General features: G+C 35.9%; 3 protein-coding genes across 5 annotated transcripts in view; 1 reads left to right on the top strand and 2 right to left on the bottom strand.

The window, feature by feature from the left end:
* Nucleotides 1–828: 828 nt before the first annotated feature.
* On the bottom strand, nt 829–2,454 carry LOC107029264 (chaperone protein dnaJ 20, chloroplastic). The gene is made up of 2 exons (XM_015230644.2): nt 2,025–2,454; nt 829–1,139 (listed from the first exon to the last, which is right to left on the bottom strand). Exons 1-2 carry the CDS (start codon nt 2,412–2,414, stop codon nt 996–998), a joined length of 534 nt encoding a protein of 177 aa, XP_015086130.1. The 5' UTR covers nt 2,415–2,454; the 3' UTR covers nt 829–995.
* Nucleotides 2,455–4,481: 2,027 nt separating this feature from the next.
* On the bottom strand, nt 4,482–12,539 carry LOC107031131 (peptidyl-prolyl cis-trans isomerase G). Of its 3 annotated transcripts, none has more exons than XR_003574402.1 (7): nt 11,878–12,539; nt 9,551–9,985; nt 8,641–9,154; nt 6,278–7,821; nt 5,816–5,885; nt 5,478–5,602; nt 4,482–4,864 (listed from the first exon to the last, which is right to left on the bottom strand). XR_003574402.1 is itself a non-coding variant. In XM_027911700.1 (4 exons), the coding sequence occupies exons 1-4, from the start codon at nt 12,434–12,436 to the stop codon at nt 6,636–6,638; spliced, it is 2,694 nt and encodes an 897-aa protein (XP_027767501.1). In that variant the 5' UTR covers nt 12,437–12,539; the 3' UTR covers nt 6,018–6,635. The 3 variants fall into 3 exon arrangements, 1 of the variants encoding a protein (XP_027767501.1); XR_003574403.1 differs by having other exon boundaries at nt 5,478–5,598; XM_027911700.1 differs by lacking the exons at nt 4,482–4,864; nt 5,478–5,602; nt 5,816–5,885 and having other exon boundaries at nt 6,018–7,821.
* Nucleotides 12,540–14,006: 1,467 nt separating this feature from the next.
* Nucleotides 14,007–26,576, top strand: part of LOC107031028 (small subunit processome component 20 homolog) — a 20,108-nt gene continuing 7,538 nt past the window's right edge. Inside the window, exons 1-20 of the mRNA XM_015232220.2 lie at nt 14,007–14,208; nt 15,034–15,156; nt 15,970–16,127; nt 16,820–16,864; nt 17,528–17,606; nt 17,757–17,830; nt 17,990–18,096; nt 19,630–19,812; nt 20,151–20,354; nt 20,432–20,648; nt 20,733–20,807; nt 20,950–21,278; nt 21,588–21,786; nt 21,873–22,125; nt 22,197–22,536; nt 22,682–22,862; nt 22,964–23,104; nt 23,222–23,483; nt 23,612–24,037; nt 25,034–25,497. Coding sequence (XP_015087706.1) covers nt 14,140–14,208; nt 15,034–15,156; nt 15,970–16,127; nt 16,820–16,864; nt 17,528–17,606; nt 17,757–17,830; nt 17,990–18,096; nt 19,630–19,812; nt 20,151–20,354; nt 20,432–20,648; nt 20,733–20,807; nt 20,950–21,278; nt 21,588–21,786; nt 21,873–22,125; nt 22,197–22,536; nt 22,682–22,862; nt 22,964–23,104; nt 23,222–23,483; nt 23,612–24,037; nt 25,034–25,497 — 3,929 coding nt within the window. The 5' untranslated portion in view covers nt 14,007–14,139. The remainder of the gene's footprint in view (nt 14,209–15,033; nt 15,157–15,969; nt 16,128–16,819; nt 16,865–17,527; nt 17,607–17,756; nt 17,831–17,989; nt 18,097–19,629; nt 19,813–20,150; nt 20,355–20,431; nt 20,649–20,732; nt 20,808–20,949; nt 21,279–21,587; nt 21,787–21,872; nt 22,126–22,196; nt 22,537–22,681; nt 22,863–22,963; nt 23,105–23,221; nt 23,484–23,611; nt 24,038–25,033; nt 25,498–26,576) is intronic.

Below are 26,576 nucleotides of genomic sequence, written 5' to 3'. Positions count from 1 at the left end.
TATATATATATATATATATATTTGCCTAATTATTTTCTATAAAATTTAAATTAATGTATCAGGTAAAATGTAATCTTCAATTATCTAGTTTTCCAACATGATTGAAGATTGAAGACTGAAGTATAGAATTTGACTGTATATATAATTATGTATAGATATATAGTATATTTATATATATTATAGATATATAGTATGTGTATATGTTACATGTAGTGTATGTATATACTTATATAAAGTATTCATTATTTGTACACTACGTACATATTTTGTAATTAAATAGCCAAAAACATTGTCCTATAAAATCCCCTTTATTCTTAAAGAATGCATTAACTTTTAATTGGAAACAACTATGACTCTAAGAAAGGATGCGTTTGCGAAAACAATACTATCATCAATATGAATTATATAATAATATATACTTGAATGTCTATCGATCGATATTCTATATGATGTGATATTAGTATTTTTATCTGCTAGTAAGAAAAACTGCGGCGAACGAAAGAAAGAAAGGTTTCTTGGAAACCTAATATACCATGGGCCGTGTAGTTTTGGATTGGGCTAGCATTTTGAAGGTCCTCAAATGAGAAATTGGGCCAATAAATTATACAGCCCAACTAGACTGGGCTTATTAAAGTTGGATTGACCCGTATTGACGACTCTTTATATAGTATTGGGAAGAGAAATCCATTCCCACTCTTCCTTTTATTCGAAAATCAACTACACATGAATAGAAAAACCTCTCTATTTGCATCAATCGTTTGCTTAAAAGAAAAAACAACGGGATTTGACATATACTCAACGTACATTCACAACATAAATAGCGCGATATGGTTAAAAATAACAACTTGATTCAAATAACTCTTATGTACAAACAGTTACCTATATTTTGGTCAGCACTTACATAGATGTTACACTACTTATAACATCAATGCTTAACCAAACACTTCAAATTATATATCTAATATACAAGCAATATATAAAAACTATATAATTCGTTATAACGATGTTTCACTCCTTTGTCTACGCATACGTGCACCCCATGACATATTGTTACCAGAGTCCTTATGTGTGTTTCTTCTTGTCAACTCCGATAGCTGAGAATGCCATCTATTCTTCCATTCACCGGTGTTCTCCATTGACTAAATGTGTAATAAAAAACCATATATCAGTGAAGAAAATAGAAGATATCAAGAGTAGAATTCGCGGATAACATACAAAGAAGTCAAGGACTTTAACATCTATTATATGCACATTTTAATTTTTTTTAATCTTGCGCCTTGCTAGCTCCGCCCATGATTCTTACAACTCAATCAAATCAAATCAAATATCAGCCAAACACTAATATTCCATCCATTTCAGACCTTGTTGTCAACCTTCTCACTCACACAACTATATCCTAATATGTTCTACACGAAAATATTTAGTATACCAAATTCTAGAGAATTAAAATGGCAGAGTATTGTCAACTTATGTTGCTTGAACTCTTCAATAATGTCAACTGATGGATGTCTGATTTTCCAAAAGTAATATGTACGATATTGAAAGTGAGAGCCCAAACAACATAGTTGTCAACAATCACACTAAAGAAAAATTGCCCTCAAATTAGACATCAAACATACAAACACACAAAAATTAGGTGACTAGAACAAGATAATTAAACAAATCCCATTCAATTTCAAACTTCAGAAAAAAAAAACACTACCACAAATTTTCTCACACACAAAAGAAAAAAAAAATTTCTATTCAACACATAATATAACAAAATAATACACCCTCAGCTAACAATACACACATTCAGACACATCAACTCGTCTCATTTAAACACTCTAATTTACAAAATAACCGTCCAATACACACCTTCAAAATTTTACTTGTCATATCAGCATTAATATCCACGAGACACAATAAAGAATGTTATGTTATCAATTAACTCAAAGTCAAGATGTTTAATACAATAATTTACAAATTTCAAAAACACAAACTTAAATTCATCCAAATATCCAAATAATAAATAAAAAACCAACCTCATCATTTTGGCACTTCTTACGAGGAGAAAATGCAAAATGAAGTCCTTTAGACATATGTTTATCATACATATCTCTTGATTTAGGATCCGATAATGTTTCATAAGCTTCTTGAACCCGAATAAACCTTTGGGTATTTTCTTCGACCCGACCCGGAGGTGAAACATCTGGGTGGTACTTTCTTGCTAATTGTTTGTACGCTTGTTTAATTTCTAATAAAGAAACAGTTTCTTGAATACCCAAAAGCTCATAAAAGCTTTTTGATTCACTAATTTCTATCACATTGTTGTTAAGTTTTGAGTTTACTCTAAAAGACACTTTTTGAGTTCTTGAAAATTGTGGATTTGATGGGGAAAATAGTACACGATCTATTGGGGTTCTTAGATACATTTTTTTCTTTCTTATGGAATATGATTGAAGTGTCAAGGTTTTTAGGTGTGTGTATATATAAGAAAAAGGCAAGTGGAGTGTTTGGATAGGTTCAATTTGTTTGTCTGATTTTAATTCGACGTAAGTTGAGTGTATTATAAATATATCAATTTGATTGTTTGATTTTAATTTGACGTAAGTTGAATGTATTATAAATATATCAGATGAAAAGTTAAAATTGAAGAATTAAATGTTCATTTCTATGGAGGAAGGGCAGCGCGACATACGAAAAATTATACTATTAATATAATATATGTTAGAATTCTCTTTGGCTAGTTCATGTGTTTACTTTATCATAGTTTGACCCCTTGATACAATTCATAACATCACCGCTGGAAGCAAGTATTGAGTAATTCAGTATAGTTTCACATGTGAAATTTAAGGAGGATGAAATTTACACATATTTTATCCGAAAGGTTGGAGTTTTCAACATAGTAAAAAATATTTATTTCGTTTTAACTATTTTTTATTTTAAATATTAAATAAATTATTGTCTTAGATTGATTTCATAATCTATTTGGGAGCCATAGTAGAGCTTCCAGAGAAATTCAGAAAATTATACCATCTTACATAATATTTGTGAATAAATCATAATTACTAGGAATCTACGATAAATTTACTCAGTACAATTATTTCATAAGAAAGTCTCCCTGAAAACGACTTCGATACAATTATTGAGAGAGATGGAAAAATTTTCAAGCTTTCGTTGTCTATTATAATGAATTTACCTCAAAAGTCTTTATTTTGGGAACGTCTAATACTCTAGTCATTGAAATTTTGGCCCCCACATATGAAAAAGAAATATCTTAATGCACATTTGCAGCAAATTACAATACCTAAATTTGTTAGAAGACAATGACTTTGACATAAATCTAAAGTGGCCAAACATTGGCTACTTTTTCTACGTGGATGGATAAGATGTCACTCCAAATTGCAAAAATACAAAATCAGACATAAAAGCTGTAGACTGATAATGAACTTTATGGCAATTGTACACCTTAGCTTTGGATAAGATCATAGTTTTTACGAGATGTAATTTCTCATTCGATGGTGTAAAAATACAAGTTATTATCTTGTCCTATATTTATGTCACAGAAATCGACAGCTACAAACATCGTAGAAATAAGTATTAAAAATACTCCTAAATTTAGCATGAATTGTTAGTTGCGTCTTCAAAACTATTGACAACCCGAAAAACACTGCTTGACTAAATAAATTTGACTACACCCTTGGTTTGCCGAACAGAGAGAGATGTCAAAAACATCCCAAACTTGAACCCATGCTGTAAGATCAAGGGTATTTTAAAGATTGTTCATAATTCAACAAAGTTTTATGAATATTATCTGTACAACTATCAACATTGTAGGTACACAAAGCCCTTACCTTATCTATGTTTTGAATTTAGAAATACACAACCAATTGATTCGAAACTATAAGAGTATTTTTGCATATTTCAAGTATTTCAACAAAATCACAGTCGATCAACTAATTCACTTGATATTAGTTGTGACCAGTAAACTGTTTTTTAATTTATGCATTCGAATTATTACATTCAAATTGATAATGTAACTAATAAGTGGAACAGAAGTTAAAAAAAAATCTTTCACACACATTCATCATTATATTCATGTAACATATGCACACGATAAGTTCATGGAACGTGCATTCTTAGTGAGCTAGCACAAAGCGTATAGCGAATACAACGGGATGTTTGTCAAACAAGAGTCCACACCAAACATCAGGGGATAGACAAATCAAAACAACAGCATAGTTTGCTTCTGGAGATAATTTAATCAGAGTTCATAAGAGCAAATATCTTTCAGATCCAGGAATGAGAACATTAGGCAAATTTCCAGGGTCAGAAACAGCTTTTACCCTATAGGATAATCTGCTATCAGGGAGTGAAAATGGTATCAGCCAACACCATTTTTAACCCAAGAATAGTCCACTACTGAAGAATTAATGGGAAACAAGGATGATAAACATTATGTGGGTATATTTAACCTTTAACATGCAAAGGAAGAAGACTACTGAAAAACATCTGCTGATTTTTATTTCATAGATGGCCCATACACACCTAAACGAAGTGTCTACTCTTGAGCTATAATCCTTGTCCAAACAAAAACATCCTAGCAAAAATACATTGTCAAATCACCAGCCAAAATTAATGTTTCCTCGCCTTGCTGCTTGTGCCATTTAGCTAGTCATACTACTCCTTATAGAACCTCCAACCACCCCAAAAAACAAAAAGAGGAAAGCAAGGGAGAGAAGCAGGGATGAAAGACGGGGAAGGGTAAACATGAATGTAAATGAAAAAGGAAGGGGGAAGGGAAGGAAATTATAAGTGTGACATCAACCACATCTAGATTGACAACAGGATACAGCTCTCAGTCCCATACATCCAGCACCACCTAGAAAAAAAACGGAAAACCCAAAAAAAAAAAAAAAGATGGGCAGAGGTCTTCAGACAGTTAACAAAGAATGCCTTCACAAGACAATAAGGTAGCCACAATGAAAGGATAGGAGTCAATATAAAGAACAAGGGTAATACGAGAATTTCCACAATCAGATATATGATACAGATCAAGGAATTCCTCAGATTAGGTTATTTCATACAACGTATGCAGCTTTTACATAGCATGCTACAAACAAGTACAGCATACAGTGCAAATGTGGATTTCATACATAACCCCCCCCCCCCCAAAAAAAAAAAGAAAATAATGACTTAATAAGCACTCCTATTTTCTTAATGCCTATTTTTTTCTTAAGTGGAATATTTTTTTCCTAATATTTGAAGCAACTGCAAGAGGTTCCAATTACTTTAATTACTGTAACCCCGGAGGACATGTAGCCAAATAAAATATAAGCAAGAGGCCAGATAAACCACCTGTTAATCAGTTAGACAATTTTGGCTACTAAAAAATTGTGTGTGAACTAGGGGTGTTGAGCAACAACCATCATGTCCTCCATTACTCCGTTTGCAAGGATAAAAACTAGAAACTAATGGATTCAATAAGATTTTACCTGTTATGGAACAATTGAGTTCCACCAATTAAAGAACAGATATGATGTTTCATGCTCGATTCAGGGAGCATCATGCACAATCATCTCAGCAACATCTGGTTACATTAACCTTAATAGCAGCCTGCCTAACCAAACATTTTCAAGAAGAAAGAAAAAAAGGAAAAAAAAAAAAGGAGAAAATGGAAAAAAGAAGAAAAGATGAGGAAAGGAACAATGCAAAATATTTGAAGATTAACAACCTTATTTCTTCATCCCAACAATTTTCAGCCGACATTCTTAAAATAATTGTTCCAGCAAATGCGCTCCCATTCAAACAACCAAAAATTTCAATTGCATACCTTCAAATACAATCAGATATAACTTTGTCCATTCAATTGATAAAGCGCCAACAAGAACCAGTCCCAAGACCTGCATGTTTTTGGAGTTTAACAGGCCCACCAAGCCACCAAATGTAAATAAAATTGGAGCCTCCTACCGAGTTACCAACATAACTAACTCATCATGCAAAGGCAGTATAATAGATTCACAAGACGACTAAGCTACTTAATAAGAAAGCTTTATGAAACTACCTATCATTAGTTCACATCAGTTAATGATTACAGGATATGAGAACATAATGCTCAAGGACATTCAAATTCTTCAGTGGAAGGCACAATTCCCTCACAAGAAAGGATAGTTGATATATATACCTTCCTTCACAATACTGAGATTACTAAAAGGATAAGGGGTAATTAAAATCCTCAAATAGACATACAATTAAGAAATTACGACCTACTGACAGAGGTAAAAGTTCACCATACATGAGCTCAAAAAGTAGTTCACAAGAAACTCAGCAGAGTTCATCCAAGATGGCACAAACTTGACACTCAACCTTTCAACTAATGCTACTTCACTTTCTGGTTATGTTCCATGAAGGACCTGCAAAAGAAGCAAAAATAGGCGTTTTTGTCATACAAAGGGCAATTAATTCAGTCTAACAGATCTTTCTTGATCATCGGGTCAATCTATGTTGGGATCACGATCTTCCAGGACATCATGCTTCCTCAAAACTTCTCATGTTTTCTGCAATGGTAAAATAAAATGTTCACACAATTGAGTATCACAAGCCATAACCCATAGATTCAGAACTCTTTGAATTGGAAGCAATCAGTCACTGGTTTACATTCCCTCTTCTTCCATCAAGCTAATCTCAGTTGTTCCATGATTATTGTCATCCTGCCTCGATCTTTTCTGGTGACCCCTATGACCTCTCCCTTCATCCTTTAAGGTTTCATCTTGACCTGATCCATGCCTACTTTCAGAAGAATTTGATCTAGAACGTGCCCTTTGCTTTGGTCGTCGGCTGTCAGAATGGCTTGCTGACTGTTTAGTTCCGTGCTGCTTTTTATCGACAGATCTTGACCTGGAGCGCCTTTTACTTCGACTCTTTGATTTCTCTTTTCTGCTCCTTTCCAATTTAGCACTTGAATGTTGTTTTTCTTCAGGAGATCTGGACCTTGACTTTGAGTGCCTTCTACTTCGATGCTTTGGTTTATCTCCTTTATTTCTGTCTAATTTATCACTTGAGTGAACTTTCTCTTCAGGAGATTTGGACCTTGACCTGGAGCGCCTTCTAGCATAATGCTTTCTTTTCTCTTCTCTGCTTCTGCTAGAAAGATGCTTCTCTTCTGGAGATCTGGACCTGGAGGCTCTTCTCTGCTTGGACTTGCTTTCTTCCACAACTTCCGGTGACATTTTCTTCTGTGCATCCTCATCAACCTGTGGTGATGCTGACCTTCTTTGATCCTTCTGCCTGGTTTTCTCATCCCTGCTTCCTTCTAGCTTATCATCAGACCGGTCCCTAACTTCAGCAGACTTTGATCTGGACCGCCTGCTATATTTTGATTTTCTTTCACCATCTTTTGGGGATGACCTACTTTTTCGTCTATGTTCAGGCGATAGTGACTCATGGCGAGAAGCTCTACTTGTCTTAAGTGCTGGACTTTCTCGGCGGTGTTTTGGTGAGCCTGAATCGTCATGGTAAGATTTTCTAGTTCGGGGACTTGTGCTTCTACTTCTGTTTCTTCTTGAAACAGGAGAACGACGATCATAAAATCTAACAAAATCCCGTCTACGACTTCTTTCATTAGCATATCTAACATCCCTATATGACCGCCTTTCATCTTCGTAGCCTGAATAACGCCGGGATCTGACAGGTGACCTGGATCTATAATCTCTTGATCTCCGTGGAGGAGAGAAAGAACGGGATCTCCGCCTTCGCCTATAACTTATTGGAGATCTTGATCTGGATCGAGATTTAGATGGCGACCTGGATCTTGACCTCGCACGACTGGGAGAAGGTGACCTAGAACAGTGCAGCTCATTAGTAGAAGACCAATACAGTTAAACAAGCAAATAAATAGCAGATGATGAGAAACTCTATACACTCTCTGACACCTAAATCCTAGAAAAAAATGTCACCTTCCTAGAAACTGCTCCAGATTAACATCCCTTGCATTTGTTTTTCCATAACAAGGAACAACCAATACCAGCATACGTTATAGGATCTCCTGCAGAACCGAAATAGATTATGCAGATTTTTTTTTTATATAAACCATAAGATGCTTGGAAGATTCACTAGCAAAGCCTTGTCCTTGTCCCCCTCCCCTCAAATCCCACCCTTGTAAAACATATGATACCTGAGAGATTCAGTAGGACATCCGTTTAATTAGATTCCAGTCCTCCCAGAACCGCTCAAATATAACTTACAAAGCAGATACTAAGCTTGTTTCTAGTAGCCCACTCTCTATCTCCGACTCACTCTCTCTCTCTCTCATTGGAGCTTTTTAGCGACCTCTTTATCACTCAAGATCAAAGACAGCCATAGAGAATCTTAGAAGGTTGCAAGACTCACAATCAAGTCTATTATGTTGTCAATAATAATCAAAACATTGAACATAGACAGCTATAAGTTATCTTTTTTGGTATCTACAAGTATGGATATGCATAGCTTACACTCCCTTCATGCTGTTTCCTAAACACAAGGCATGGTGATGTTCTACAGGTGCAATAAGTCCAACTATTAATAACTAAACAAGGTACTCCTGATACCAGAGTTTAGATGAATTACCAAACACATAAGATATATTATAAGCATATAAGAAAAATAGCTCAGGTGACATACTTAGCCTTGTCATCGGTTTCCTTATCTTCAGAAACCAGGCCATTTGCTTTCAACATCTTGCTTATTTCTGCAGCTCTTGCGGCAGCCAAATCTGTAGCAGTTTTCATAGTTGCAGCTCGATTAGCAGCTTGTTGTTCAGTCATAGCTTGCTGCATTAATAGGGCTTGCTGGAACTGCATCTGCTGCATTGCTACCGCTTGCTGCATCATCAAGGGCAAAGAAGAAGAGCCCATTGATGAATTTAAGACAGCTGCCTTCGGAGGAAGTTGTTTTGCCATTTCAACATTTAAGGGGCGACCACCAACTTCTATATTGTTCAATGCTAAAGCAGCAGTTGCTTCTTCGGGTTTTGAGTATTCGATGTAAGCAAAATGTTTGGATTCAGTAATGCTACAATCAATGATTGCACCACAGAAACCAAACAGCTGTTTCAACTGATCCACTGTCAGAAGTGGGCTGAGATTGCTGACTTGCAAAGTTCTTTTAAGGGATTCAGCCTTTCCATCTTTGTCACCTGATACATAAAGAAACATAAATAGCACAAACAAGTAGAATGAGGTACACTCTCATGGATACATAGCAGAAATGTCAATATGCATTTTTAGTTCTACACATCATCTTTTATGATGAGTAGGTTGGGAAAAGAAGCAAAGAGAAAGTAGTAAGAGCCTATCTGGTCTCTTTAAGTTATAGAAGCAAAATAGTTTGAAGAAACTTAAGTAGGAAAAGTTTATGAGCAGTTCCCAGTAACAAAAAATATATAAATTACTTATTAGGCAATGATGGGAGATAGAAGTAGCAGAAAAAATTCAGGAATCAATGTACATGTGGAGTAAGGAAATTTTACGTATAACTCGCAATAATCAACGAATAGGAGGAATCTATAGACAGTAATGAGAGCTAGAAATACCAGACGAATCTTTTCCAGACTGTGCTTGTGCCTGAGCAGCATGCGCTTGAAGAGCTTGTGCAGCAACAATAGCCTGAGCAGCAGCCATAGCAGCCGCAGAAGGTGCCATGGGCACTTGACTAAGTGTTCCCATACTGGTGGTCGCAGCTAGAGCAGTCATTAGAAGATTGTGAGGGGGGTGATTGAATTTGCAATCAGTTTTTGCGCATCGTCCATAAAGGTACTCTCGGCAAACTTCCCCAATAGATGCTCCAATTCCAGGTAAAACGACACCTCCAGAAGCTCCAGGAACAATACCTGGTATCATCCCAAGCAATCCTGGAACTGCCCCGGATACAGAACCAGAATAGTTTGGCATATTAGGCATGTTCTGGTTGACCATATTTGGAAATGTGGCTGATGGTACTATACCCAATAGCCCGCCAGTCGTACTGCCTGCATGATACAATTACAGAATTAAATTCTTTAACATGTAGAATACAATGTTGAATTTTGTAAACCAAAACATGAGTACATCTTCATCATGTCTATGTACTGAAAAGGAAAATATCTAAGATATTGTTACAGTTCCATGTTATAAGTCAACCATATCATTCCTCATCCAAAACTACATCATAATATTAATGAGAACATCACAAAAAGAGGAAAATAAGAGTAAGCACAAGAGAACAGCAGTACCACATTTTATATATAAGTTCTGAAACAGATTCAGGAGGAATGTTAAAAAAAAAAAAAATTATGGTGACAGTTATTCGAGAAAAGAGCAGAAGGTGGGGTAGTAGTTTGAAAGTTTCTAGCCAGTATATGAAGTCTTTTGGCTTTTATGTGACTAAACTACGGTAACCATGAAATAAATCAAAGACTGAGTCACATTCCTGCTATGATGCACCATCAACTTATGATCTCTGCTTCAGCCAAACCCACACTGACACCTTTGTTGTCATCTTAACTGTCATGGATATGCCTACACTGCTTTCTACTTGCCTTCATATAAAAACCCATAGCCAACACAAAACAACTTGGGACATCTAATTGAGTAATTTATATTCTGAATAATTGGTAGTGGTAAGGTTATTGTGGAATGAATTTTTAATAAAGTTTTAGCTTAAACAGGAATTTAGAAATGTTGAAAAAGGACAAATGCGTGGATAAAAAAAAGTAGATATACATACTCACAGAAAGCACAAAAGCGAACACACAAAAAGACAACATTCTATTTGGGGCAGAGCAAAATAATTATGGTGGAGAGGTGCAGCAGATACAATTCTACACTACTGATGGGCGGTGAAAATTGTTCCAAAGGTGAAATAATATATTCCACAATTACATTGAGGTGCTACGTATTACTAAGTAGAATATAATATCTAACACCAAAGAGCCCCATTAAACTTGGGACAACAGAAATGGACTTTAAATCATCACAATTAAATAGGAGACCCAATATCTTTTGAGGGGGCTCCTATTGATTCTGATGTTTTTAAGTCCAAAACAACAACTAAAGGAACTCCACAAGCCATACTATAACAACAGAAATTATCAAGACAATCCAACTAAATAGCATATGAAAAAAATAAGAATTGACCAACCGCAATCAAATGGGACCTCATCTCAGCAATCCCATTGATACTAGATACTTTTAAAAAAACACCTGTTTTTAGTACGATAACCAAATACTAATTCTGATTAGTAAAATTGATTAGTTTAGGTTAAATAATTCAAGCAAGCCTTTAAAAAGATGCAACCTATTTAATAAAACCAATATCATAGACTCATTTGAAATACAATCAAATCAACTATCCACATTACCACAGACAACAATTATGTTCTAACACAAATCACATACTCACTTTGATCCAGCTTTTAGAAGTCAAATCAGACTCGGGTGAAAAGTATTTTAGAGTTCAGATAAATGTTATCATTCTAAAAAGAGCATCTTTACTTCTTAAATCATATTCTTCTCTAAAAAAAAAAGAAATCTTTACATAATGTATACAGCTTTTTGAACAATATAGGCCCTCTAAATAAAAAGCTATCCATTTTGCTGCATTGGAACACATTCAATTCTAATGTTAAACAATACACATTTCATTAATACTAGAGTATCACTACAAGTATTACTAACCAACAATTTTCTAGACGAACTAAAAAGATTTGGCGTATAGTACTGAACCTAATGTATGTTGCCATTGTCACTAGACCTTCATCCGAGCTAATTTTAGCATCTTTTGCTTCCCAAAGTTCTTTAATCTTCACTAAACTAAGCTACCTGACCTAGAAAGTACAAATCTGTATGAAATTCACCACTCCAAGAGAAGAAAAAAGCAAACCTGTGCTGAAGAAAACAGGGAAAGGACTACCCATGATAGGCTTCCCATTACATTCAACATTCACCATATAATTTCCTCTCTTCTGAACAATATAACTCACTGTGTATGTCCCATCACCCATATCCTTCACAATCCCTTCCAAATCTGATCCTCCAACCCCAACACCAGGTGAAACTCTAATCTTAACCTGCGCCCCACCATGTGGTACCTTACGACCATCAGAATCCTTCGTCACAACGGTGAAAGTTGACGGAGCACACGCTGTTCCACCGGCGATTCCAGTGCCAGCGGCCGTACATTTTATAGGGTCAACCGGACCGATCGGCTTCGCCGCAAGCCTCTTCTGCTCGTATTCCTCATCGTCTAAGTCACTGTCGGATGCGGCCGCGGCCGCAGTGGCTGAAGCTTCGACGTTCTTAAAAGTGGCTTCGAAAGCAGCTTTCGCAGCCGCATCTTTCTCTGCTTCGCTCTTAAGCTTCGCTTCTTCGGCTTGCTTCGCCCATATCGGTTTCACCGCTGCCGTCACTGTAATCGCCGATGAATTGTTCCGGTCAGCCATATAACTGTAGCTTCAAAATATGCTAACCCTAAATTTGGTCAAGGGATCTGGCGAAGGACAAGACCGAAGAGAAATAGACCAAAGAAAAAGAGGTGTCAATCTATAGAAACCTCAAAGTTATGGACTCGTATAGAATTAAAAAAAATTATGAGTACTTAAATGAACTTCTAATTTTATTCTTTTTTACTTATTATCTTTAAATTTCCTTTTTTTTAACATGAATTTGCTCTATTTGAGACTAGGGTGGGCATTCGGTTCTTCAGTTTGGTTTAATCAAATTTCGATTCGATTCGATTCTTTGGTATTCGATTTTAGAAAAGTGTGCACCATAGTTTATACCAAACTAGATCGGTTCGGTTCGATTTTTTCTACTTCGGTTCGATTTAGTTTGGTGTTATTAAATTGATTTTTCGGTGTGAACAAAAATAAAGAGTGAATATGATAAAGTGTTAAAGTTTCATCATGTATTTAATAAAAATAAAGAGGGCATAGATGATTTTTTAGCAAATCTGTCAAAGGATTTGTTTCGGTTTCTTAGCGTGGATTGCTGCCATTTAGCTAAAGCCTAAAGGCTTTCTCCAATATCGAAATACTAAATGAATAAAGAAGAGAGTAAACAGCATAGCAAGCACGGTACCACGATATTTGTTGTCATTTAAAATTTAAATGGGTCATGTAAATATTTCGAGTCATAATTCAAAAGTGTATAACGATTATTAATTAAGCAATGTAATTTAAATATTTTAAAAATTTAGTAAATAAAACTTCGATTTTTCGGTGCACCGTAGTTTCGGGACCCTTGAATCGAACTGCTAACCACAATTTTGAAAAAAAAACTGACACCAAACCGAAACATTGAAGAACCGAAATTCTTCGGTTCGATTGGTTTTTTGATATTTATGTCCATCCCTATTTGAGTCTGAGAGATTTTTGAAAACAGACTCTTCATCAATACGAGATAATAATATTATTTGTATTCAAACGTTGCTCCAATCACCCTTCGGATCATAAGGAGTCATCTGTCTTATTATGTCAAATATTCTACCTTTGTAGAATTTCGTTAAATATATTATTTTCATTGTTTCTATTTTTAAGTTTTGTTCAATTTTGTGATTATTAAAAAGGTGTATATTTTTAAAAAAATTCCAAAAGAAACTAACCTATTTATATTGCATTAAAAAAACCCTTTTTAAAATTATCGAATTTCGATAATATAGTACACATTCAATTTAATATAATTTTTTTTTCATTCGTTACTTGCATTGAAACTCGATTAAATTTAGATTCATATTGTGAAATTTCACGTTCAAGCGCCAAAAAAATTATATTGGAATAAAATACTCCCTAATAAAAGCCACACTAAAGCTCAATTATATCTAAATTTACACCAAAAAGTCACACATTAAGATGTAAATAACAACTTTACTCCCTAGACGAATTCGATACCTCTAACGAATGATCAAAACTCCGCCACGATCCTTATCTATAGAAATATAAAAATTTTAAAAGTAAAAAAACAACCAAAAACCTTTGGCCCCAAAAGAAACAAAGTGAACATAAAAACCCACTTTTTATATACGACGGTCGACGCCTCAGCTTAAACCCTTTTGTTAAACCTCTTTCTTCTTTAGCTTCTTCTTCTTCTTCCCCACAGCCGAAATCTACTTACAGTGGGGGCAAAGCAATTGGGGATTCAGCAAATAATGGCAACACATTCAGATATGTATGCTGTTAAATCTCTCAACAAATCCCCGGGTCGCCGCCGTTTTACTGTAAGTTGTTTCTTAGTTTTCTGAGCTATTTTAGAGTTGTTACATGTTATATAGGAAGATATGGTAGTCGAAGATTAAGGTACAAGTTTTGTAAGTAGTTGAATTTTATTAGTATTATTAACTCTCTTATTATTGTTTCAATTTTAGTATTACCTGCTCGTTAGAAAGCAGAGTTGGCTGACTGCTGGTATATCTTTCACTTATGGGATTATAGTGGGTTTTTTGTTATATTTTCATGAATTTTACTGCCTCTGGTTCAATTTGTTTCTTATTTTCCTTTTAATTTGTTGAAAAAGAATGCATTTTTCCTTGTATGACAACTCTTTAATCATAACTTTTCACGTGACATGTTTAAAAGGAACGACAAGATTAGAGGGTATCTTTGGTACATTTAACCTCTCTTTAATTTAAAGACCACAGTTTCAATATTTTTTTCTTAAATTTAGTGCCAACAAACAAATTTAAAAAGAGGGAGTACATCTTATGTAAATGGATGCTCTTTGTTTTGACTATTAATGTTTTGAGGCGGGCTGAATATATCAACTTATTTGCAGTTGCTTGTTCTTCTTCAATTGTAAGATTTAGTGTCTGTGTCGAGGGTAGTTATGTCAGACGCTTTGACTTAATGTCGAGCCTACTAAAGGTGCAATTGCTGATAGCCTTTTGCTAGTCTATGATTTAAAAAGTATGAATAACATTAAGCATTTTTTTACGTCTAAAATTTGTACATGAGCCCATTGTACTCATTTTTGTTGCACCTATGATTATCAATTGTTTCTTTCCTTTTGTGGGGATTGAATTTGTTGAATTTTATGTATGGTGCAGTTCAAGACATTCTCAGAGCGGATTGAGGATGTTGACATTGATGTGTACAGAAATCTTGACCCTTTAAAAGCTGAGCCCACCGAAGGTTCCTCCTTCTTCCGGGATTGCATTACGGAATGGAGAGTACGTACTTTCATAATGTTGTTTGAAGATTTCTTATACCTTTTATGTAAAAATTGTTGAATATTTAGTTAATTTTTGTTTTGGGAGAATTTCATTGTTACAACTGTTTTTTTTTCATGTTGAATTGCATTAACTTTATATTTCATCTGCGGACTGTGAACTTTTTTGTTTTGTTAGCGCGACAGTTCAAGTCTTCTTGTTAGAGATCTTTTATATGGGCTTGAATTTAATGTTGGGGAAAAGTTGTCAGCAAAGAATTCCGTTGATAATGTTTTGAGTAGTGGGATGAAGCTGTTGTTTCACAAAGTTTATTTGGAAAATTAATTTTTGGGATACTGTTTACATCATCTTGCATTTGATTATGTTACAATTTTTGTATTTGAAGAAGATCCAAACAGTTCGTAAGGGTTCAATCAGGATTTTTTTTCCTATGAGGCTGTAGAACAAAACACAGAAACAGTTGGTAAAGGGTTTTATTCTCAAAAAAAAGTTCTATAAGTTTCTCCATTGTCCTAATAGTTTGGGATCTGATACGTGCATTTGGTTATAGTTCCAGTGCTTATAAGCACCAGTTTAAGCACATTCAACTCTTAGAGAAGTTTTAATGTAGTTCGAAGAGCTTGCAAGAAGTACCCACTAGGCATTACATCAGATCCGACGCATACAATATAGCTTTTGACTGCTTTGCCATTTGATTTTGAAGTTGCTTTCAACTGCATTTGATTGTTCGTTTCTTAGATTTTAGAATGTTTTGTCTTTTCCATTTTGGATTTCCACTTATTCTCTACTCTTTTTTTTGAGACAAAATAACAGGAATTAAACACGGCAGAGGATTTTATTTCATTTTACGAGGAAATATTTCCCTTGGTACAGACGCTACCACAAATTATACTGCAGAAGGAACTGATAGTTGCAAAGCTTCTTTCGAGACTGGACATGAAAGGGAGACTATCCCTTGAGCCAATCCTCGGGTATTCTGGGAACTTACTGGATTCTTTTATTGATGATTCACTTGGTTTTTGCTTTTGTTCGTCTTGTGAACAGTACATCTTTTTCTCTCCAGTTTTGGAAGTTCACCACCTCTTATATCTGAAAAGATTCATAATACTAAAAAAAGATAGATTCTGATTGACCAAATTAAGAGCTTTGATGAACAGGAAAAGACTTTTCGATTAAAAAAAATGTACAGGGAAAGACTTATTGAGGTTCCTTCATTTGTTTCCATTTTAATTTAACCCCTTTGCTAGTGGTGAGAGCACAAAGCATGATGTGTGGGTTAGGCTCAGATCAGGGGTTCAAATCATGCCACAGAAAAGCTGGTATTTAAGTGGTGTTGGAAGGGGGGGCGTTACCAAGTTTTGAATTACACGCCACTGACCTCATAGATTTCTCAGTTATAACAAAATAAAAAAAGGAAGAAGAAAATATTACTCCTTTCATTGTTTTTGAAGCATAAATGCTACTTTGTTATCTATTTCAAAATTACATTAGGCTCTCAAATTTCGTAAAAAAATCCTATATCTGTAAAGTGCTCAACTATTCCTAAAAATACATTATTGTTCCCATCATTTTCTTAATAGAGCGCCAGAGATGAAGTGCTTAACTATTGCTTTTTCGTCTTTATTGTCACGTCCCGTTATTGATGAGCTATAGTTATCTGTAGGTTGATTGCAGCCTTATCTAGAGATCTCCTGGAGGACTTCTTACCGTGAGTGCTGCTTCTATCTGATTTTCTTCTTGCTTCATGCCGATGAACATTGTGGGGGATTGTTTAGCACCTTGCTTATAGTTTCACAACAGTAACATTTGGAAATAGTATCGTCATTTCTGGGAACAATTCCCTAATATTGTGGCCTTTGCTGTCAATTTTTCTTTCTTATCTTGTTTGGCTGTCTTGTTTTTATCCTTCTCATTTTGCAGGTATTATCTTCATATGTTAAATTGGTACATTTCATTAGTTTCTGTTTTATTTGTTTCCCTGTTATGTTGCTCGGACTTTTCAAAAAGGTCAACGGATGCATGTCGGATTCTCCAAAAGTAGTGCATTTTTTGAAGAATCTGACACAAGTTCAGCATCGAAAGAGAAGGGTCCGTGCAACTTAGTTTCCCTGTGTTTCATCTGTTTAATTCAACGGTGTAGTGAATGGTAAAAATTAATCCATAGACCTTGAACGTTAAGTATTTGTTGGTATGTGCAGATCAACCCAGTCCTAGAACTTCTATAAGTTTGGCATAAAGAACACATTTCAACAGTTTTATCCATATCTTTATGCTTGCTTATTCCACTATATTCTAATACTTCAGTAAGTTTATGCATGCAGAACAGGTTTTAGATGTTCCTCTAATAATTCTAGTCATATTTTGTTGCCAGCTTTCTCCAGAGGATTGCTGACTCTTTGGCATGTCTTCTCAAAAGTGGTGCTGATAGGGAACCAGATATAATTGAGCAGGTACCGGGTTTTCCACAAAGTAATCTTTAGTATGCCAGAGTCAACATTATCTTCATATCAGATCTGGGTTTTCCACAAAGTAATCTTTAGTATGCCAGCCTCAACATTATCTTCTTATCAGATCCGAGTTAATTCTTTGCTGTTTTGCAGATTTTCAGGTCATGGTCTTTTATTATGATGTACCTGCAAAAATATCTTGTTAAAGATGTTGTTGATGTTCTAAAGTAAGTTTACCCAACTATCAAAGCTTTATTTTGCAGATTTGACTATGATTCTCTGCCAATTCAGCAGATCATATTTATAAGTTGTTCTCTGCAAATAATTGGAGGTTCCACTTGTTTTGGGTGTTAGCAAGTAGCTTATCCCTCTCTCTCTCTCCACAGGGTAACAGTACAATTAAGATACTATCCCAAGGAGTACGTCCACGAATTTATGGCTGACTCAGTATCATTCATATTGAGGAATGCTCCTGTTAAACAACTTATAAAAGGTATTCTACCTGTGTGCCTGTCATGTGTTCTTGGAGAAATTTCTATTTGTAGAGATTTAATTGCAAAAGAATATTTGACCTGACCTGTTTTAAGCTATCAGTTTAAAATGTAATAATCAACTGTTTCTATGTCTGAGCTTTGTATATCACTCCTTTATGACCCTTCTTTGATGATGTACTATCTTATAGCTTTTAATTCTTTGGGGTTAAACAATTCCGTCATTTCCAAATCTAAAGAAATGAAATGCATGGAAACTGGCATAATTTGTGTTTATGAACTTTTTAGGTGCCATTTCAAGTATATCTGTTACTGCTGTATTCCTGTTTGCCACTTTTGGGACTGATTTACTATTATATTTATTGCCTTTCATCATAGTTGGACAATTTGGCTGTGCAGGGAGATTTGGTCTAATTTCCTTCATTGTTACCGTCCTTACTCCCTGTTCTATTTATTTCCGTCGTCACTCCCTGTTCTATTTATTTCATGTTCTTTTGTCCTCTTATGCTGTGTGCTACATTCAAATGATTACATAGGCAATGCACGTATGGAGAGAAGTTAATATGACCACCCTTTTGTGTTCTTAGTTTTGCCCCTAGTAGATCTTATCCTGCTCATTATTTAGACCTTAAGGTTTTAATGAGATTTTTTAATACAGCATGATGCTGGACTGAATTATGTCAATTTGTTTTTATGTTTTTTAAAGCTTGTGGCAGCGAAGTGCAGAAATATTCTTCAAATGGTCAACTGTTATGCAACAAGTTAACTGTTGTTTCCAAACAAATTATTGATCAAGTAGAACAGGGTTTTCTCTTTCAGGTGCTAAACCCTAGTAATCAGTGAGGTAGTTGAGAAGACTAGGAAAAGAAGCAATATACCTATTATGGCTCATTTTTTTCTAGCATCTGGGTTTGGCATCCATCGTGCAAATCAAGAATTTATCATAGAAATCCTGATTGAACCCTGATAAGAACCATATGACGATGACTCATAGACCATTTGTTTCTAAATTAGAAGTGTTAAACTTCATCAGAAAAAAGGGTCAAGAAGTATTAAAGAACTGACTAGTAAATAAGCTTGTAGAAAGATTTCTGTAAATAAACCCCGTAAAGAGATGCTCAATGTCTGGCAATTTTCTTTTTGATATACCTGTTTCATGGGAATATAACAGTAAGAATCCTAGGCTGAAATTAGAAAACATTAGTCTTCAAAAAGAAGTGTTAAATACCATCAAATTTGTTATGAATGCTCTAATATTCCCAAGCATCTCGGTAGTTCCAGATAAGAGCTTAGGATGTATTGTCACTCTTCCTATGCCTAGACAGAATATAAATGCAGTTGCTGTTATTAGATATTCAGATTTTCTGGAAATCAACTCAAGAGTTATCACTTTGCAGTTACTTCTTGTTCTGATCTCTTTTGTGTATCATTCTGTTCCGACATGTTTTTTGTTTTTATCATGGGTGATCAAGGTAAGCACACTGCTATCTTCAGCCAAACATTCCTCATTGCTATTAACTTCTTGAAACCAACAGGTGTAAGGAAGCTTATGTTTGAAGTTGCGAAGAAGCCATTGGAAATAAGAAAGTCTGCTGTCAGTTCACTATTGTGGTATGTTGTGAGAGGAAGCCCCTCAAGGTTACACTCAAGGGCTGAACAAGTGTTACGCCTACTGACTGACAAGTCTCTGTTTGTAATAGGTGATCAGTTCACAGGGGGTAAGCTCATCTACCATTGCAGTACTTCCTATTTTGCTGCCTGCAGAAAATTCGAAGTGCTAGCTCCGTATAAAATTGCGCTTAGATCTTTCCATGCTCTTTATTTTCAGGTGGTAGGATTACAAAATTTACTGTGATTTACATATGAGCTAGAGGATAAATGTCTAAAATTCACCGTGACTTTAATCATGTTTACTCACTTCATATTAATGCTTTCTTTCTATCTAATGGTTTTAAATATTATTTGGAGCAATGAAATTGTTAAAACCTTATAAGAAATGGAAGTGTTATTACAATCTGACTTTTCCATTTGACTTGTGTTCTTTGGCAAAGTGTAGGTGCTGAGGCTATTCTTGAAGTTCTTGTTTTAGCACTGCAGAGATTATGTGAGGAATTGGAACCTACAGAGTTGGAGTTGATGTGGGTTTGCTTATATGACGAGATAACGGAGTGTGTAACTCAAGGCCACCTGTTGCACCTTGGTCCCCTTTTGTCCCTTCTGGTTTCTACCCTGCAAGCTAGTTACATTCAGAAAATTTCTGGTAGGCTATAAGCAATGTCCATGTCCATTGCCTTGTACATACTGAAATAGTTTTCTAAGATATTTTGCTTATTCCAGATTACCAAGGGTTGCTACAATTGATCCAGTTACTTGTACAGACTTACATTCTGCCTTATCCTACTGTGAAGGAAATTGATCAAGCATCAAACGTTGTTGACAAAGTTATGCAGTCAATGCTTTGCATTGTTGATGGTCTATATAGAGCTAATAATATTTCTACTCTCTCTTCTGTTTCAATGCAATGGGCTCCTGTGTTTGATTTGAGGAATAAGAGGTATTGCCTTTCTTTTGCAAATGTGAGCTTGTCTTCCAGGTGACATTTCTTGCTTGTTTCCCTAACAATTGCCTAATGTTGTAGTTTGCTGTCTTTTGTCGAAGATCTTCTATTGAAGGACCCTTGCATTGTCCATTTCTTCAGAGCTAGCATTATAAGGTCCTGCCCTTGTCCCTGGCTTCACTTTTGCTAATGAAAGCACACTTCATGGATGAATTGTGGTTTCTTGTTTTGTGGTATTTCTTTATATGTGATAATTAATGGTTGCTAACTGATTTTTAATCTTTGAATGACATTTCAGTGCATTAAATGATATGATTGAGATTTCAGAAGAAGAGGTTATCCATTTGCTGCAGATCTTTTTTAAGAGGCTGCCAGCACAAGGGCATAGCTTCTTGGATGAAGTTCCAAATGAGAAGCTTTCAAGAATTCATAGTTTTCTTCGAGAAGGCATTGGCCGCTGGATTCTGCGGATTCAAAAGAAACCATATTCTGCCCAAATTGACGAAAACGAGCTAGCCATTCTGTGGGGAATCGTAGCCTGTTACCCTATAGCAGGTGGTTCAGCGAATGAGACATTGCTAATGGACTTGGTTAATGCTCTAGATGAGCTTTTGAGTACTGAATCTGGTAAGACATGTTATCTGAGATGAGTTAGATTTCTTAGGAGAAACTTAGCTATATAAAGTTCTATACCACCTTTGGTATTTGTTGGACAAAAAATAACAAATATTTCACACACCAAGTGCTAAAATTTAATATATGGACCTTAGTGCCTATATGCTAGAATATGACATCTGTTCCTAAAAGAAGTGAATCTTTGATGACCTTGTTGCTGTGACCTCCCCCCCCTCCCCCTCCAATGTATAGTGAATTTTTTTTCACAAACTTATTACATGTCTCTTTCTGACTGTCCTTTGTGTGCTTTGCTTTTCTCAGCTGACATTGCTGGGCATCCCAGAACTACCTGGCAGAGCTTGGTTGGTGCTGCATTGGGTTCTTATTGCAAGTCAGTGGCCAATCAAAATTCCAGATTTGATGATTCTGTTGTTAGCAGTTTCTTAGATCTGGCAAGGAAGCACAAGACATGTTCTCAAGTGTTGTCTCCAGTAGCTGATTTTTTGGATTCGGTTTGTGGGTATGTTCATATTTGTTTGAAATCAGGTTTTTCAACTCTTTTTGCTCCTCCTTTCAGTTGGTAACCCTTTACAATTATGCTTGAAGGTCCATAATCCAAGCTGATGCAAGCACTAAAAAGTATCACCCAGAGCTTGTAGTGAGTAAGTTGGTGGATGCCTTAGGCGTGTTTGCTGCAAATTTGAGCCACCATGACAAGAATTTGCGGCTTTCGACCCTGAGAATATTGTGCCACTATGAACCTTTGACTGATGTCAGTTCTGCTAATGAACAGCCCCATGAGAAGAAAGTGAGAATGGATAATCCTCAGAGCACTCTTGTGGATTACCATGGCAATAATGTATGAATGTGATACCTTCTCATTTGTTATATAATTTATTCTGTCACTAATCCTTTCCTGGTTATTTCCAGGTTATTCATCTCCTACTTTTGATTGAAGAAACGCCTCTTTCTATTGCGACCAGTAGAAAAGTCATCCTACTGATATCCAAAATACAGATGAGTTTATCTGCTGGAAGGGTAGCTAAAGAGTATATGCTTGTTGTTCTCAGTGGAATTATTGGAATCTTTCATAACCGTTTTAGCTATTTGTGGAACCCGACATTTGACTGCATAGCTGTCCTCCTCAGTCAATACTTTGGGCTGTTGTGGGACAGATATATTGAGTACCTTGATCATTATCTGTCTGTTTTTTTGGGTTCTTGTGATGAAGCTGCTCAAAGCAAGGGGGAATCGTTAGAAACAGCTAATGGTATGTTCCATCTATTTTATTTCAGATCTCAAAGATAAATTTTATCTGTTGGCTAGCTTTTCTTTTAGTCCATACAGTCCACCGGCTATTCTTTTTATCCATAGTGGTTTTACTTTAGTGTTAATTTGTTGTGATATATCTGCAGATTTGAATGGAAGCTTTAGGACTTATGTCTGTCCGGTGTCTGATGGTGCGTCATGTGCAACAGTTTTTTCCTTGTTGATTCAGTGCTTACAGAGAATTCCATCTGTTGCTGAATCGCGTTCACGACAAATCATACCTCTGTTCTTGAAGTTCCTAGGCTATAATATTGAAGATCTTAAGAGGTGCATTTTATTTTTCAACTATAGTTTTTAAGGTTTGGTGTGCGCGCGCTTCTATCTTCTCCAATTGACCAGTGCTTATCTGCTTGTTCTGGAAAATGCAGTGTGGAATTATACAATCAGGAGAGTTGTAAGGGGAAAGAGTGGAAAAACGTTCTTCAAGAATGGTTGTCCTTATTCAGACTGATGCGAAACCCTAGGTCTTTTTATCTCAATCAATTCTTCAAGGAGGTTTTACTGTACAGGTTTGCATAGTGGATTATTCTCAATAGTCAAAATTAGTGTACTTCATTAAATCTTTTTGAGGTTACTTATTCATTGCATTCTTCCTTCTTTATTTTTTTTTGGGGGTGGGGGTTCAGGCTTCTTGAGGAAGATGATGCTGACTTGCAAAGTAAGGTCCTTGATTGCCTGTTAAATTGGAAAGATGACTTCTTACTTCCATATGAGCAGCATCTAAAAAATCTGATAAATTCGAAAAGTCTGAGGGAGGAGCTCACTACGTGGAGCTTATCTAGGGAATCAGATCTTGTTGATACGAGGCATAGAGCTTTCCTTGTGCCTATTGTTATCAGAGTACTGTCTCCAAAAGTCAGAAAGTTAAAGGCGCTCGCTTCTCGTAAGGTATATATGAAATTTATTCAATTTTCTCTGGCCTCTAGTATCATAGCTTTTTGTTTCCCGTTCTATGTTTTCTTCTTTATTTACCATATCCAGTATAATACAGTAACTCAATGCATTATTTGTCTCAGCATGCAAGTGTCCATCATCGAAAGGCAATTCTTGGCTTCTTAGCTCAGCTAGATATTGAAGAGCTTCCTCTTTTCTTTGCTTTGCTGATAAAACCCCTTGTATCGGCTTCACAAGGTGCTGCGGCGAAGAGTGCATGGCCCTGGACTACACCTGGAGTTCTTCTGCATGGGCTTGACTCATTTAGTGTTTTGGAGCATTTTTCCAGAGAATGTATCAATGCCATTTCATGGAAGAAGAGATATGGTTTTCTACATGTAATTGAGGATATTGTAGCTGTTTTTGATGAAGTGCACATTAGCCCTTTTCTTGATCTGTTTATGGGATGCATTGTGCGTCTCTTGGACAGCTGTACATCAACTCTTGAAGGCACACGAAATGATGGGGTGCTGGCTGATCATGCTCACCAACTAGAGGATAAAATCGTGGTAATGTCATCATCTGCTGCAAGTCTAGCAGGTTTAATTTTAGAAAAAAGGACTGCCAAAATATTGTATTAGGTGGTTGACGCTAGATATTAATAGTAGATGATTTTGTATATCCCTTGATTTGGTTTTTGGTGGTTGGCAGTATTCGTATTCCTTTTCTTGGCCAGATCACCTTTGAGCAATAACCTAAAAGAGCTAGCTTTTTGGAGGGTGGTTTGGTTAATTATTCATAAAATTTATGGCTTAGAATGGGGAAGGGATGGGAGGTATGAATTTGCCCATTTTTCCAGTTAGAGTAAACTTCATTTTGGTTTCAATAGGCCACAGGAACACTCTGTATAGTACGCCATTTTCTTTTCATGGGTATATAAGTTTGATCTCGAGAGGAATTCAAGAACTTTTAGCTACTGCTAACGTAGTTTTCCTCTATGTAATCTCTGAGAAAACTACAGGAAACTTTGTGTTAGGGTGTGGTTTGTGGAGGAGTATCATGAAGGCGTGGGAGGAAGCTAAACAAATTAAGGGCCACCTCTAAGGGCCCTTGATTTGTTTGGTATGCAATGGGTGATGCTGGGTACTGTGAAGGAAGTTGTGCAAAGTTGGACCCATAGAAGGGGGAAGAGAAGTGCAATCATGTAGATCATTTGGATAGAGAGCAGTAAGATGGCATTTGAATGGGTGAAACTAGACTTTGTGAAAATGCAAATAAGTGTTTTATCTCAGTTTCTTTTTGGTGTATTTGCGAGGTCCCTATTTGTATGGAGGATTGGATCGTTTTTGTTGAGAACCATGTTTTGATGTAGGTTCTCTTTTAATATATGGTTTGCATACGGGGTTCCCCTCAATTGATAATCAAATTATTTACCTTATTAGAAGAAAGGCGGCTCTGTGTTTCTGGTGAAGTTGCAAATTTTTAATGAAGAAATACTTATTAACCAATGTTTGAAAATACTGAATAAATTTTTTTTATTAATCAATGTCTTTGTTTTTGTGCAGACAAACATGGCTGCAAAGCAGTGCAAGGATTTGAGATCTTTATGCCTGAAGATTATCTCTTTTATCCTTAGCAAATTTGAAGATCATGATTTCAGTCCTGAATTTTGGGATTTGTTCTTTATGTCAGTAAAACCCTTAGTTGCCAGTTTCAAACAGGAAGGTGCTAGTAGTGAGAAAGCAAGCTCATTATTCTCTTGTTTTCTGGCTATGAGTAGAAGTTCCAAACTTGTGCCTCTGTTGTCCCGAGAAAAGAATCTTGTTCCTGATGTATTTTCGATGCTAGCAGTCTCAACAGCATCAGATGCCATCGTTTCCTCGGTACTCAAGTTTGTGGAGAATCTGTTATATCTTGATATTGAGCTAGGTAATGAAGACAACCCGCTTAGGAGATTACTGCTTCCTCATGTTGATGTACTAGTATGCAGTTTGCATCATCTTTTTGTACATGATGGTGCACATAAAAGGTATGACAATGTGAAATTAACGTTGTTGCTTTATTTTCTTTCTTTCTTTGGAGATTGTGTCAATTTATAGGACTTCAATATGGGTACTGTGCTCAAAATTGACCCATATGCTGAAAATATTTCCTTGCTTGTTATAGCTTATTGCACAGATCTTTAAACAACTAATCCATGTAAATTGTATATTCATTTGGCTTGCGGCTTACTAGCCTCAATATTGTTCCTTAGCTGATATTACAAATTTTGACAGTCACCTCAAAATATGATGTCTTATGACATTTTAACAATTAGAGAGCCTATCAAAATGTGTTACTTTCACATCAAATGTGGATGATAATAATTTACGTAATGCTTTGCCTAGTGTGGGTTACCTCTCCTATGTAGTTTGCGAGCTATTGCATAGGAGCGAGGTTTTACCCTGTGTCCACCGAAAGGGTAGCGGCTGTGGGTTTCCCTTGTCATAAAAAAAAATTAATGTGCGTAAGGCTCATGTTTTGTCTGACCACAGTTTTACTTGCACTGGTAAGTGCTATCTATGAGTACTCACATAGGACTCAATTATCATCTTAAAAAATGAAGTGGCACTCTTAAACTACTATCCAGGTCAGTGAAGGAAAAATTCTTTTTTCAAGAAGTACTCTTGTATGAATTTATCTTACTTGCGTCTCGTACATTGATTCTTAATGCTTCATCAGCATCCTATTCCTCTTCATTGTCGATTTTGTTTGCTGCCAGTTGGAGCTACCAACTTGAGTTTGTATCAGCTTGTTCTTTTATTTAATTCATTTTTCTTAAATTGTTGGGGATTAGTGACTCGTTTCTCTCCACAAGACCAGGATCCTTAGTTCATTGCTTATCCTATAATTTGACATATATATGAGCGGTAGAGGAAGAGAGTGGTTGGAGGTAGATAGGAACTGTGAGATTGAGATTTTGATAGTCAGTTCCTATATATGATAAAGTCCTGGTCTTATGTGCCAGCATGGAGAAGTAAGCTTTTCTTGGCAGCATGCTCCCTAATTATGCCCCCCTGCACACACACACACAGAGAAAAGAAAAAAAAAAAGGAGGGGGGGGGGGGG

Source organism: Solanum pennellii, chromosome 9 (assembly GCF_001406875.1).
Source record: "Solanum pennellii chromosome 9, SPENNV200".
Lineage (NCBI taxonomy): Eukaryota > Viridiplantae > Streptophyta > Magnoliopsida > Solanales > Solanaceae > Solanum > Solanum pennellii.
This window is presented reverse-complemented; position numbering and strand designations above follow the sequence as displayed.

What these genes read in the sequence shown, in the direction of transcription:
- LOC107029264 (XM_015230644.2), bottom strand. Translation starts at nt 2,414, where the DNA reads ATGTATCTAAGAACCCCAATAGATCGTGTACTATTTTCCCCATCAAAT. An exon ending in AGAAGTGCCAAAATGATGAG is followed by an intron (nt 1,140 to 2,024) that starts GTTGGTTTTTTA and finishes TTACACATTTAG; the next exon opens with TCAATGGAGAACACCGGTGA.
- LOC107031131 (XM_027911700.1), bottom strand. Translation starts at nt 12,436, where the DNA reads ATGGCTGACCGGAACAATTCATCGGCGATTACAGTGACGGCAGCGGTG. An exon ending in CCCTGTTTTCTTCAGCACAG is followed by an intron (nt 9,986 to 11,877) that starts GTTTGCTTTTTT and finishes TGTATCATGCAG; the next exon opens with GCAGTACGACTGGCGGGCTA. An exon ending in GTCTGGAAAAGATTCGTCTG is followed by an intron (nt 9,155 to 9,550) that starts GTATTTCTAGCT and finishes TTTATGTATCAG; the next exon opens with GTGACAAAGATGGAAAGGCT.